General features: G+C 24.3%; 1 protein-coding gene across 1 annotated transcript; it reads right to left on the bottom strand.

Moving 5' to 3' along the window:
* Positions 1-6,615: 6,615 nt before the first annotated feature.
* On the bottom strand, positions 6,616-14,015 carry LOC145836936 (solute carrier family 60 member 1-like). Its single transcript, XM_082944706.1, has 9 exons — positions 13,959-14,015; positions 12,984-13,126; positions 12,552-12,697; positions 10,277-10,447; positions 9,108-9,213; positions 8,331-8,536; positions 7,607-7,790; positions 6,829-7,039; positions 6,616-6,675 (listed from the first exon to the last, which is right to left on the bottom strand). Exons 1-9 carry the CDS (start codon positions 14,013-14,015, stop codon positions 6,616-6,618), a joined length of 1,284 nt encoding a protein of 427 aa, XP_082800832.1.
* Between the last annotated feature and the right edge of the window lie 412 nt (positions 14,016-14,427).

The raw sequence follows: 14,427 nt of genomic DNA, 5'->3' as shown, positions 1-14,427 counted from the left end.
TCGTTTTCAAAAACTAACATACTTTTTGTGCTTCTAATTAGAAAGACTCAAGCTAAGATTCCTTAGTTTTTAGTTATATAATTTTCATATTTAGGCAACATCAACTATAAAAACAGAGTTTGTTTCAAGTGTGTTTTTGGTTAAAAAAAAAGTTTTTAAAGTTTTTGCTAGGTTCGAATGTTCCAACACAACTGTCATATAAAGTTTCAGGTCTCCTTACCGCTTAAGTTTGTACTTGAAAAAGTAATTGAATTTGACTTTAATTTTGTACAACAAATAACTGATAAAATTTATATAAAAAGTTTATTGCTTCTAGATTTTTAAATTAATTTAGTGTCAATAAGTAAGGTTCAGATTTAGAAAATGGTTAAAAGATGCGTTCTAACATTTTAAGTTTTATTGTAAGCGTGTAAGATTTTAGTAATCAAAACTTTAAAACTTTTGCTATTATTAAATATTAAGTGAAAACTTTCTACAAATAGCTACGCTATGAAAAATTCATTTGATATACAATTTATAAAAAGACCTAAATTTAAGACTTATCAAACATTTCTAAAGTTTTATTGTGCCAACTTAAACCAATTTTCACTTAAATTGCTTCAACAAGACCTTGATAGCTCTTTGCTTTTTTTTAAATATTATCCCAAGTTCATTTAACTCAGAGCAACAAACGAATTTTAGTATTTTCTCTGCAAAAACTTTAAAAGTAAAAATGCAATACATATACTACAGCTAACATATTTTATATCAAGCAACAAACATGAAAGTTGTAATAATAACTACTTTTTAGCACTTAAAGACTGGAATCATTTTGTAAACTAAAGAAACATATTATAAGTTTTAATAACTGTATAACTAGATAAACATAGTAGATTAAAAATAACTTTTTCAATTCGATTAAAGTAGTGGTAGAAGATATACGACCCCTCTGGGGCTGAAATTGATCTGAAATGTTTATTCGACCTGTGACTTCTTATTTAATTTGAAAACTTGTAATGATGACACATGCATTTAACTTTGTGAAATTGTATTCTCTTTTCTCTAACAGTGCTTTCTGGAACAAAAACGAAAAATTGCTTAAAATTTTTTGATCTAATGACCTAGATACACAAAAAGACCTCTCGGTCATCGAGTTGCATACCCAACTTAATCAAAATTATAATGAGCTACAAATGAAAAAAAGAAAAAAAAAATTACAATCAAAATTTAAACTCTAAAACGAATATGTTGTTATCTCTCAGCGGTTAAACAAAATAAACTATTTTTAATTATAAATTTACAAAAATTAAGCAGCTTCTAAATATCTATGACTAAAAAATGTGTCTCGTTACAAAAAACTTCTTTATCTGGTCCGCCGACTATAAAAGTTGCCCACACAAAACCATACCAGTTGTAAGTTTTGAAATATTTATGAACTTTACATATTTATATAGACAAAACTATAGTTGCTTTTCTAAACTATCAAACTGTAGCTTTAGAAAAATAAAACTACAGGAAGTTTTTTTTAGCTTAGTCTAAAGTTGAAACAGCTTATCGAAACAGGAATAAACAAACAAGTATTTGCTGAAAAATGATTAAAACATTTCTTTCCAGTTTAGTCCAAAACTAAAAGTTTTATCAATTGAAAACTTGGCGAAAGTTGTAAGCTTATAAATGTTTATACAAGAGTACAAAAGTAAAAATATAAAAAAACTGATGACTCTTTGTTATTGAAATAACTGATCATCATACTAGAAGACTTTACCAAAATAGCGAAATTGTTTTTGATAAGCAAAACAACATTCACAGAGCTATCAAACTTTTAAACGCTGTGCACAGAAAATCGTAACTAAAAAAATCTTTACGCATTATTATTGTTTATTGAAAGATAAAAAAAATCAAAAAGTTTGGTCTAAGGGCCTGGTGTACAAAAAACCGTTTGGTTATCGAGTCGTACACCACATGCTTTAAAAATCTCTTACTAGCTAAACAATAATCAGTTTTTATAATTTATAATATTTTAATTCATAAGAAATTAAACAATAAACATGACGTTATTTAAAATTAAATTTGTCTGATTTCAATTTTGTCTAACTTGAAAGTTAAGTTGTTAAATACTAAAATTAAGAAGAAGTAACAAATAATCAATTTGAGGATAACTTTGTAAGCACCAATAAAAACCGAAATTAGTTCGTTAACAAAAGTTAATATTTTTTAATGCCTTTATAAACTTGTATAAACTAGGTTATTACGTGCTTCTATGTATTTTTCAAAATAGTTCCATGATACTTGTTTCAACTAAATTCTTAATAATTTTACAATAGTCTTCGGTAAATTTAGCTCTTAATAAAGTTTAATAAATAAAACTTTTTATATAAAATATACAACCTTTTGGAAAAAAAAAGTTTAAAAGATAATTCATTAATAAACTTTTTTAATTAAAAAAAGACACCATTGTTTTCTTTAATTGTAAGCATTACATATTTTTTTTTCAATCCAAGTACAATTACTTTAAAGAAGGTAGCAGGGTCAGAAAAATTTCATTTTGGTCGGACATATTTACCAGATAAATTGTTTGTAAGTATATTGCTAGAAAAATAAATAAAAGCCAAATTATGATGAAACTATCATTTGTTAAGAAATAATATATGAATGAAATCAGACTTTTTGTAAATCTAAAAGTATTCTTGTTAAGTTCTCAATTTTGTTTGCATAATTTATTTTAAAGCTTAGTTTTACATCGCAGAATGTATTTCACCCAACCCTACTCTTAATGAGTAAACAGTTTGACAAATAACTAGACTTTAGTTTGACATTAATTTTACCTAAGACTAAGTTTTTCTTGTGATTTAAAAAACTGTAGTTAATTTATGCGAAAATAAAATAATATCTTTAAAAAGTAACAAAGTTTAATTTAATTTTTTTTTGTTTTAACCACCAAGGAACTTTCTTTAAACACTGGAAACTTAATTAAAAGTTTTTAATTAAACGTAGGTGTGTTTATTTAAAGCTAATTTAAGTCTAAGCAGTATATTCTATTACAGAAGATATGTTGTATGACACTTTATGTTTATTTTATTGCATAATATTGTTTTAATTATAATTAAACGCTCAAAAAAAGCATCTTGTTTTAAGTAGTGAACAAAATGTATAGTTTTATGAAATTTATAAATAAAAAGTCAGTAATAGCTTGTAACAATGTAAAAAATTTAACATAAAACTATAAATTATATATATAGAATCTACAAGCTCTTACAAGAATGAACTCCAAAAAACTCCAACAACTAGAATAAATAAGCTTACATGGTTGCATATAAAAGTCATTTAAATATAAAATTCTATTGATTGGTTAAAACTGTTGAGTTATGATTTAGTATACCTTCATTTTACAGGCTTACTTACTAGATATTTACTTTTACTATTCGTTTTGTTTGCTCAGAAAATTATTAACATTAAAAAAAAAATGTGCTAATTTTATTAGTGTAAGCAATTTAAATCTATTTGTTTATAGCTTTAAAAAGACTATTTTTAGTTTTTAAGCAACACTGTTTTATCCTTAAAAAAAACTTTACGATAAGGAATATTAGTTTTAGGTAGCATCAAGTTTGGAAATGCCGTAGCACAGAACTGTAGTAAAAATAACAAACTTCAAGTTATACTTTAATCTATAAATAAAATGTAGTAGTCGTTTATTTAAAAACTAGGACTAAATGCTTATAAACTTATTCAAAATTATCACTTAAAATTTTATTTATTATGCGCTAAAAGTAGTAAAGTATTTAAAATAAAAAAGTTAGGCTAAAATATAAATTTTAAAGCTTATAGTTTACAAACTAAATTGTATTATATACCTTTTATATTTTTTTTTTTACTTTTGGCATACTCAAACAACAAGGATAGTTATGGTAACAACTCTAATGTGATGTAATTAAGAGTATATACCTTTTTAAAATGTAAATCAACAATTCAATTCAGTTAAAACTTGTTGAAATAATTATTTAGAAAAGTATAACCAAAAATCAGTAAAATTTGGTGTATATTGATAATATTATTTCCTTTTTTTATACGATGAAAAAGAACTTTTTTTTATAAGTAAAGTACTATGCTTTAGTATTGTTTATTGAACGATAAAAAAAGCGCTCAAAAAGTTTGGTCAGGTTAAGGACCTGGTGTACAAAGGAACCTTTCGGTTATCGAGTCGTACACCACAATGTTGATATAGTCGAAACATGTAGTAAATAGTTTGTATATTTTAAAAAGATCAAAGTAAAAAAATGTAACATATTTGAATTTTAAAACAAAGTTGTTTGTGGTTGTAATGATTAAATTCACATGTAAATATGATTTCTGCGTCGATAGATAAAAAAAATTCATGTGAAATGTTTAGTACTTAAAAGTGGTAAAGTTCAATTAAGCTAAATGAATATCCAATAAATAAGCAATTCAATATAATCTACATATTATCGAAAGTAGTACATAACACAATTTAAATTTATTTTTTAACTACATAAAAATGTGTGTGTCTAATTTTGTGAAGTTTTTACAAAATGAATACTTATTTTGCCATATAAAAATTAATCTAAGCATTTAATAAATTTAAATCAACAGTTCTGAACGACTGGAAAATTATCTCCATAATTCTAGAACTGGTTATTTGTGAATTGGTTTCAGACAATAGAATTTTCTAAAGTAATTTGAAAATTTTTAATGATTTTTGAATATTGACACAAATTTGTTCGCTTAAAAAAAAAACTACAGCCAATGAAAACTTGTTTTTAGTTTTGTGTTTTTGAAATAAATTTAATTAAGATGGTTTCTAAAGTGTTTAAACGACATTCTGTTTTTAATTATGGGTAAAGCTGTCAAAACTTTGTAAGAAAATTAAATCTTTTACAAGCTGAACTAATTATGACAAACTGTGTTTTTATTTGATGTAAGATTTCTAATAAACTTGTAACTACTTTCTTTTAAATTTTAGTTTTTATATATTTATATGAAGCTAAAGTTAACACTGTATTTTTTTTATACTCATTTATGGACAAATGAAAAAGAATTAAAGCTAACTATTGATTAATAAATTGCTGTACCAATAGATATTAAAAAATCACTCTTATAGGAAAGATAGTTTCATTACAATGTATTTCTATTCAAATTTACCTTTAAACTTAATACTAATATCGTAAAAATGTTAAAAATAAATTTTGTGTGTCTAAGCGTAATATATTTTGTTACTTTTTTTTACAGATTTTTATTCTCAAACAAGTACTGTAAAAAATGAAGTGTTTAATCAAAATATGTAATTAATTTATAATTAGCAACCATCTTTGTAGAAGCTAAAACATTATTGGGGTTTAAAAAAAATTATACTTGTGCATCTATAAAATCGTTTTTTAAAATAATACCAAAGACGTTAATACAATTTAGTTTTTGGTTAGACTTACTCTTAGTTGGCCGTTTGAAAATTATGGTGCGTTTGTTTATTAATGTCTTGTTTAGCTTAAAATATTTAGAGATTTTTAATTTTAATTCGAGTATTTAGCTTGAAATAAACAGTTTTATATTCTTTTGCGAAGAAACTAAAACAATACAAATATTTTAAATAATTAATCTATACTAAATTTGTAAATTTTAATAAAATAAAGTTTTGATAAAAGTTTATATTCTAACAATTAAAGACCAGAAAGTGTTAGTAAGATTTTATGTCTAATTTTTTGGTGTAAAATAATTTTAGTAAAATTTATTCAAAAATTAGAAATAAACTCAATAGTTAATGTTTTAATTTGCTTATAATAAACAAAAAAATACTTAAACGATTGTATGTTGTAACGATTCATCGTAAAAAGTTTTATTGATCAATTAAACTTTCAAAAGATTATTTGGGAATAAACAACATTTTTTACGAACTATTGCTTTAACACATATAATAGTAATTAAGAAGCGTGTAGTTAAAAGTTATAAAAAAAAAAGTCATCATTTAAACAAAATATTTTTTAATTTTCAAAAACATATCACGAATGAAGTTCACTCGAACCTTAGAAATAAAAACACTGATCTAAGGCTAAAAAATAAAATTGAAATCAAGTTGAACGCGCTATTGAAAATTAGTTTAAGCAGTGTAGTTCTATTTTGACTTATTTTTACTAAATCATCTTGTCTCGGTGTGTAAAAGTAAAAGCCAAACTTATAAGATAAAGGTCTCTTTTAGAATAAGCAAAAAAATAACAAACTTTTATAATAACCACATTTTTTGGAAGCTTCTTTTACTAAAATGGTTATCAAATACAAAAATTTTATCTGTATATGACACTTTTACTTATAAAGCTTGCTGTATGATTGAAAGGATTAGACAGTAACAACTTTTTCAAATTATAGTTGTTCTAGTATCTTGTATATATTTACTACATATATATCACTAAGTATATATTACTTACAAAGTTATACAAATTTTTTAATTTTCAACTAAATAACTTTGTTATTAAATTTTTACAAAAAGTAGTTGCTGTCAAACACATTGACTTTTTAACATAACAAAATAAAGTGTTTTTTGCTCTTAAACTATTTTCATGTTAAACAAATTTTATACAGTAATTTTAAGATAAAAAAATCGAAAGTGTTTGTTTTCAATTTCAATATATTTTAGCAGTTTTGGGTTAAATTTCTGTCGTCCAGGACAACTTGATTGTTTTTACATTCACCCTAAAAAGTATGAACGATGACGTATAATAAAAATTTTATCAGGAATATAAATTTGCAACCTATCCTATGAAAAAGTTCATATAATTTGTTATTAATAACGAAAAACATTATAAAATCATTTAGAAAGTTCGAAATAGATCAGATAAAACTTACGTTTTTGGCGTCAGCACTATCAACTTTTCCAGTTATTACGTCACTATGACTGCTGATAGCGATGAGCACGATCACGATAAAAACGATCATTATGACGTAACAGCCAAGAATATAAACGAACGAAACTGGCTGGTCCGTTATCAGCTGGGTTATTGGGATTGGTAATGTAATTTCTCCTAACGAGGCCCCAATTATAAACACAGATGTTATTCTGTTTTGAGATAAATTATTTTAATAAAAAAAAGTTGAGTGTAATAACAACATGGTTTGGGTTTTAATTTTGAATATATTTTTGTATGTTTTATAAATTTTTTAGTTTTAATGTTAATATAAAGAATATATTGACTAATGAGTAACCTAATTTCATATATTCTTAGTTGCAATAAGTATAAAAACAATTACAAAACTCTGATTTTTAATTTATAACCGTATTAAACCTTTATATAGATGGGGAAACTTTTAAACAATTTATATACTCAGTAGGAAAAAAATAGTAATTCAAGTATCTTTTAATTCAGTCTAACAACTTTAATGAATTTTGCAAATTTTTGAATTAAAAATATACTCGTTGTACTTAAAATTAAAAGGTTACTTCTTGATTAAAATTTAATTTATTTACTTTTTTGTATAGGCTTTTCAATCTTTACATTTGTTTTTATAATGAAACTTAGTTATTCTAATGTTATTCTATTACTTTACATAACTTTTGGAAACGGTTTACGAAACAACGTATTTTTCTTTGAGTTCTAGCAAAAAGTTATATAAACTTTCAACTTACATTCCGTTCAAGTCCATGTAATTCTTAGCCCACAAAAACGTGTTAGCGTACAAACTGGTCGAACTGAGACCGGCAAGACCGATGGACAACCAGAATATCCAGTCCATGGTCGATTTGTAGTAGGGTGTAAGCACCAACATTATTGTGGATGAAAATAAACCGGTGACGTTGATTATCATTATGTCTGAGTTGATTAAATGTGATTTTATATTGAGTATTTTAAAGCATGTTAAGTGCTGAATATTTTTTAAAGATTCAAGAAGTTAAAGTTGTTATGTAAGAGATAGTAAATGCTGCCATATAGTAATTAAAAAAACTAAGCACCACAGCTAAGATGTACACTTAAAATTTGTTTAGCAAATATTTTAAGTTCTATATTAATTTTGATATTGTAAACCTTAAAGTAGACAAATAAAAAAAAGGTTTTTTTGTTTAATAACTAACTAAAACAAACTAGTAAAAACATTTCAGCGAAATAGTTAACAAAAAAGTTTTTGTTTTACAACATCGACCTTCCCCTATTTTACAAGTTGCTAAAGTTTAACTTAATGAGATTTCTAAAGTATTTCAAAGGTTGTACTAGACTTTGTGTAAGAAATATTATAGCTCTCCTAACCAATACTTTCAAAACACTTGGGCGCTATTGGGTATCAAAAATTAAATGTAGAAACTCCTTTTTAAATCAGTCTTTTGACGTATAAGCGTAAACTAGTGACCAACTTACTTTTGGGTGACATTTTAGTCGACAGAAATATCGAAGCGAACTGGCCACAGATGACACTTATGTAGAACATCAAACACAAACTGCTTGCTAATTGTTTGTCGTATTCCATTTCAGTCGTTGCGAATATGTATATGAATGAGATGAACGACACTTCTATCCCGTTGTACATGAAGAAAAAGAAAACCATCAAAACTATAAATTCTTTCCTGTTGATAAAAAAAAAGTTAAAAATTAGTTTTCATTGCTAATTATAAAGAATAATTTCTTTTTCTAAATAAACATCTAACCTTTTGTATATAAATTAAAATAGAATACTCATTATTTAAATTAAATATTTTCGAATAACTTGTAAATCAGAATTAAATTTAAATGAGTTTATATTTATACAAAAACGATTGGTGTAAAGAATAATTGGTTTAAATATATCCGTAATGTATCAATTATACCAAAATAGCTTCAAGTCTGACCATAATTGAGTGTATCGTGAAACCTAAAACTTTAGCACTTTAAGGCTATCGCTGCCTTATAGGAATAAAACTTCACGAGAAAATTATTATATACGTAACTAATGCACAAATTGATCAAAGAATAAAAAAAAAATTGTATAGTTTATACTTGACGTACATTCAAACTAAAAATGCTTAATTATATCTTAAAACTTACTTTAAAAGTTTGTTCTTAAACTTCAGTGTTTTTCCTGCTGGTGATTTAGCTTTTTTATTAGCAATTTTGTCTTTGTAACAACAAAAACTTGAAATTAGTAGAAACAGCACAAACATGTTGAAAGCAGATAAAATAACAAAAACAAAAGATACCATCGGTATGTTTGTGTTTCCAATCTTTTTAATTTGGCACAAAAATGAATTTGTTGATAATTCTAATTCTGTGAATGACATTTGTAGTGAAAAGTTTATCAAAATAACATGTTTTCTTATAAGACTTTGGCTACTTTAAATAAAAACTCAAGAATATTAATTCAAACTTTTTTTAGCGTTATTTCGTTTATGTATTTTTTAAGGACATTATCATGATTTTCCAACAAAGTATGTACAAAAATGTTACTAAATAATAGAACTTTAAGAACCTAGAAATTTTTTTGCCGTTATACACAGAAGATTCAAAAAAACAATTTAAAAATTATTTAAAAACAAAGTTTATATTATGTTTCTTTGATTGTTATACTTTTTTTTGCTATATTTTCATTATAGCCTAGTTTTTATTAATATCAATTGCTATTTATTTATAAAAACAAAACAAAAAAACTAAAATTAATCAAATTGAAACTAGTTTTATGCAGTATACAAAAGTTTTGCTTATAAACTTGATTTTTAAATGAACGCAATACAAAATTAAAACTAAGTAGTACTAAAGGTAATCACTAAAATTTTAGATACAAAATGTTTAAGATACACTAATTAAGTTTACAATATTTATATATAAATAAAAGTTTTATTGCTTTTAACCTCAAAATAACTTGATGTGGGTTAATAAAATTTTATAGACTAATTTAGTAAAGTAAACTTTAATTAAGGTAAGTTTGTTGGTAATAAACGATATAAAAACTATAAAACTTCTTAAAAATATTTTTTAAACAAAGAAAAAACAGGTTGACTGAATAGTTTACTGCAAATAAGTTATACTTGTATATAAAAACTTTAAGGGCAGCAAAAACAAAATAAAGTTCAACTGTTTTTCATACTTTATTTAAAGTCAAATATTTAAAAAGTAAAACAGCTTTCTTTAAAAATTTTACATCCATAAAAACAGATTATGAACAAAAACAACAATAAATCAACTTAAAAAATAGTTACAAACTTGGCATATACACGGACTAAAGTCAAAAGTATCTTTAATTAAAAGCTAAAGCTTGTTATGGTGCTACCTTGACGAGAAAATAGTTGAGACAGTTATATGAATGTAGTTAAGAAAATCAAATATAAGCATACCTGAGATATTGGGTGCAGTAAAATTGTAACTACAAGTCATATTAGTTTCATCAATAAACGGTTCAGCAATAATTGGAGACAACACAGCTCCGATACAAAATCCAAAATGCAAAAGTTGCAAATATGGGTCTACTTTGCTGCCCCATAATCGTAAACAGTAAACATTTCCAACTATGAAATAAAAATATTGTTTGTTAAATGTAAACAAACAAAATTTATATGCTGTCAGACTAAAAGGTAATAAGTGTGCATATAAACGCATTTTTTTTTTACCTTTTCAAGTTGTATATTTACTAAAAAACAAACACAAGAAATATTAAAAGTAAAGTTTAAATTTTTTACTAATAAAACAAACATTCTAACTTAATAAGAATTTTAAGTTCTTACAAAGGTGTCTGATCCACACTTTTAAAACTTAAAATCACATAAAACGGCAAGTTTAAAATGTAAACAAACAAAATATAGAATAATATACAAAAAAATGAAACTAACTATGTAAATAAAGTTTTTGTTACATCTTAAGTATTTGATATAGTTAATTAAAAGCCGAAATAAAAAAAGATAAAAAAAAATATTTTTTTGATCTAATTTACGAAAACCTTTCGGTTATCGAATCATAATCCACGGATGTAGTTTAATGTTTAATAATTATTTAAGAACTTTATATGGTAAGTACTGTAAAGGTTGCTTGCAAATTTCGTTAACACTTTTGTAACTTAGTTGTTTTGAGTTATTTATTTTACTTCAAGTATAAAGTTTTTACATTCAAAAAGGATTTAATAAGTATAAAATGAGCTTTGAATTTTTTATTCATATGTTCCCTGTAATAAATAAAAATAAAATATAAAACCATATTTTAGAGAAAACTTTTATTGGTAACTAATCACATTAATTCAGTATTAAATCTTAGAAGGTAAAACTTAATAAAAAAGTTCATTGTCATTATTAATGACTAATTAGTGAAACTTTTATTGTTTATCTACAAAGGCGAATTGTAGTTTGAAATTTTTTTAAGACAATATTTTCTAAACTTGTCGTAAACAAAAACAAAACAAGTAGGTGACAAATACACTTCAATATAAGCAGAACGTGTTTCTCTATACCATAAAATTGTTTATTATATCAAAAAGAGTCAAATGAGTAAAGTTATAACTTTTAAACATGTTTACAAGTTTTTTTGGTATGAAGTATTTCAAAGTGTTTATACTTAATAAACTAATTTTAAGTTCCAACCAAAAAAGTTTTAATGTAAGTTAAACTAATTTTGTTCCAAAAAAATTTAAAACAAATAACGAAAAAAATTGCTAACTTTGTTTAAAATACTCGTTTTTACATGTCTTGTTATAAATAATAAATTATAGCTAAGCTTGTATTTCTAAGCAATTTGGTATTAAAATTATGATTGTTTTTTATTTGCATACCAGTATTTAATTTTTAACTGTTCAAATTATAGTTTTAATTGTTTGCTAACAAAAGATCCTAGTGAAGTAACTTCACTGGAATATAAATAAAAACAAATTATATGAATGAGTTATCTTTCCCATTAACAACCCAGTTGAAGTGTGTTGATTCGTTGACACACAGAAACATATGTTGGTAGAATAAAGGAAGATTACTGTATAAATTGTTTTTATTTAATTTTTATCTTTTTTTTGTAATAATATTTCTAACTACTTGAAAAACTTTTTTGTGGCTACTAAAACTTAAAACAATACTCAGCCAGTGATTATTAGTTGTACAAGTTTCGCTGTTACAGCTTGTAAGGTGCGTCAAACATTTAAAGATCAAAAACATTTAAATAATTGAGATTGTTAGTTAGGAAGTTAGGTGTGATACTAATAGATAAGTAATGAATACTAAATTTTTTTCCTGCCTAAATTTTGGTTTTTAATATATCGAAATACTAATCTATACGTAATGCGATCTTAAGTACTTTCGTGTATCCAAAATAATTTCGTAGCACTATAATAAGTATTATGTAATTTTAGTCTTTTAATGGATATATAGAAAATTGTCTGTTTTACTAAATTATAAAAGTGATGGTGGTTTTAATTAAGTTTTTCAGAAACTGTACTTACAGAAACTGTCAAAATTCAATGACCAACTAAATAATTTGTTGTTTTTGATAAGTTAAATAATATTCACTTATAAACTTTACAAACGAAAACATCTACAAAAAGGTATTCGACCAAATAAAATTTTCAATAGCAAATATTGGTAAAATATGTTTCCTAGTTTCAAATGAGTAACAATTTTGTTAATAAAACAAACTCACTAGTTTCTAACATTCCCATTCCGATTGCATTTACTGTCGTTGATACAAACAAAAAGGGAAGTCCCAAACTTGAAACTGGAATAAACGTTAGACCGAAAAACTTTATTAGCAAAGACCAAAATAAAATGTTTCTATCTTGAACTTTTCTGTTAATAGAAAAACTAAAGTTAAAGTTGACAAAAAAAAACAAGTAGCCTAAAAGTATAATAAGGTTTATAAAAGAAATAGTGAAAAATGTTAAAAGTGTTCATTTTTACATACATTGAAAAGTTTCAAAAGTTTAGAATTTAAGTTAATAAAGTATGTTTTTTGTTAACTTTAGCTTATATAAACCAATTTTGAAAGCTTCTTTTTATTAAACAAAGTTTTAAATAACTAGTGTAAAAGTCTGTAGAAAACGACTGATTAACAACATAACTTATCAAAGCTTACCGATCTAATAGCCCACTAATTGCTGAACCACACAAATACCCGACTCCTCTTACAACAAGAACAATTGATGTAGAACTAATAGATGTGGAAATATTATTAGACAATGTTGGAAGCACAATACCTAAAACTGATAAATCCAACCCCTGTATATAACAAATCTCGTTTAATTTTTAAATAAGCCGATTGTGTGATTTAGCGTGATTATAAATTAATCATTTGTACTCTTCTTAGATAAAAAATAGACCAAGAGAACTTTTTGATTATTTTTATAGATTAAATTTATAGAAAAAAAATTTAAACTTTATGTATGTATATTAGTACTTGTATTATAATACAAAAAAAACTTGTTTAAAACCGTTTATTGCAGGTTTTTTGGTTTTGAAATTGTTATAAAAAACAATTTTAGTTATTGTATCTCAAAGTCTTAGAAAAAAAGTTGAACTAAGTTTTTACAAAAAACAATTTAGTTTGGAATAAACAAGTACAAAAGAGTTCATTGTATTGAAAAAATAAAATATATTTGACGCGGCCTATTATAAAGATTACATCTGTTTAATTCGACACTTTAATTTACCTAAATGGTTTTAATTTTACTTTTAGAGCTAAAAACTACGATGTGCTTTAAAAACTTAAAAAAATTTTTGAAAACCTAATCTTTTTTAAATTAATACCAGCAGTTTTAGATTTAATAAGTTATATGTTTATTTGTATTTGAAACATGTAAAACTAAATAGAAGATTTCTGTGGTAGATTTTAAAACGATAAAAACGTCTTTGATGTTTTTTTTCCATACTAGTTTTTAATGTTTAAAAAGTTTCTTAAACTAAATCTAATTGTTAATTTTCACAATTAATTAAAATACACTGTAAGTCTAAAGCTAACCAATGAAATATAGCTCACGAATAAAACACAAGTCTTCAATTTTCTGTTATCGGTTTTGCTTTTATTTTTTAAACTGTTATGGACTTTTTCTACTTTTTCGTCAACCAGAAAGGTGTCCAATGTTTGTGAATCGCTATTTAAATGTACCATATCTATTAATCAGAACTAAAAAAAATGTATTATTAAAAATCCCTTAAGCTTCATTAAATAAAACAAAAACTTGTGTGTTTAATTTACTACTTTCTTAAAAATATTAAACTTAAAAAACATAATGTTTTTTAAATATATTGTTACATTAAACGATAAATTGCTTAATTAAATTATTACTCGTTAAAAATTACTATAAACAAGCTTAGAACAAACGGTTATAGACAACAATTTTTATTCTTTTCGAAATTTATGCTTAAACTAATTTTATTAAGACTATATGTTTTGTACTAATACACATAATTTATTAAAAACTCAAACTGGGCTCACTCTAAACTAAAAAAAATACTTGGCTTTTAAAACTAATATTTTAAAGTTAATAATCAAAAGACGAATGCTCCCAACCAGACAAGTT

The sequence above is a fragment of the Thalia democratica genome, chromosome 5 (genome assembly GCF_965202585.1).
Source record: "Thalia democratica chromosome 5, ktThaDemo2.hap1.1, whole genome shotgun sequence".
Classification (NCBI taxonomy): domain Eukaryota; kingdom Metazoa; phylum Chordata; class Thaliacea; order Salpida; family Salpidae; genus Thalia; species Thalia democratica.
Note: the sequence above shows the minus strand (reverse complement) of the source record. Positions and strands in the feature narration are given on the sequence as shown.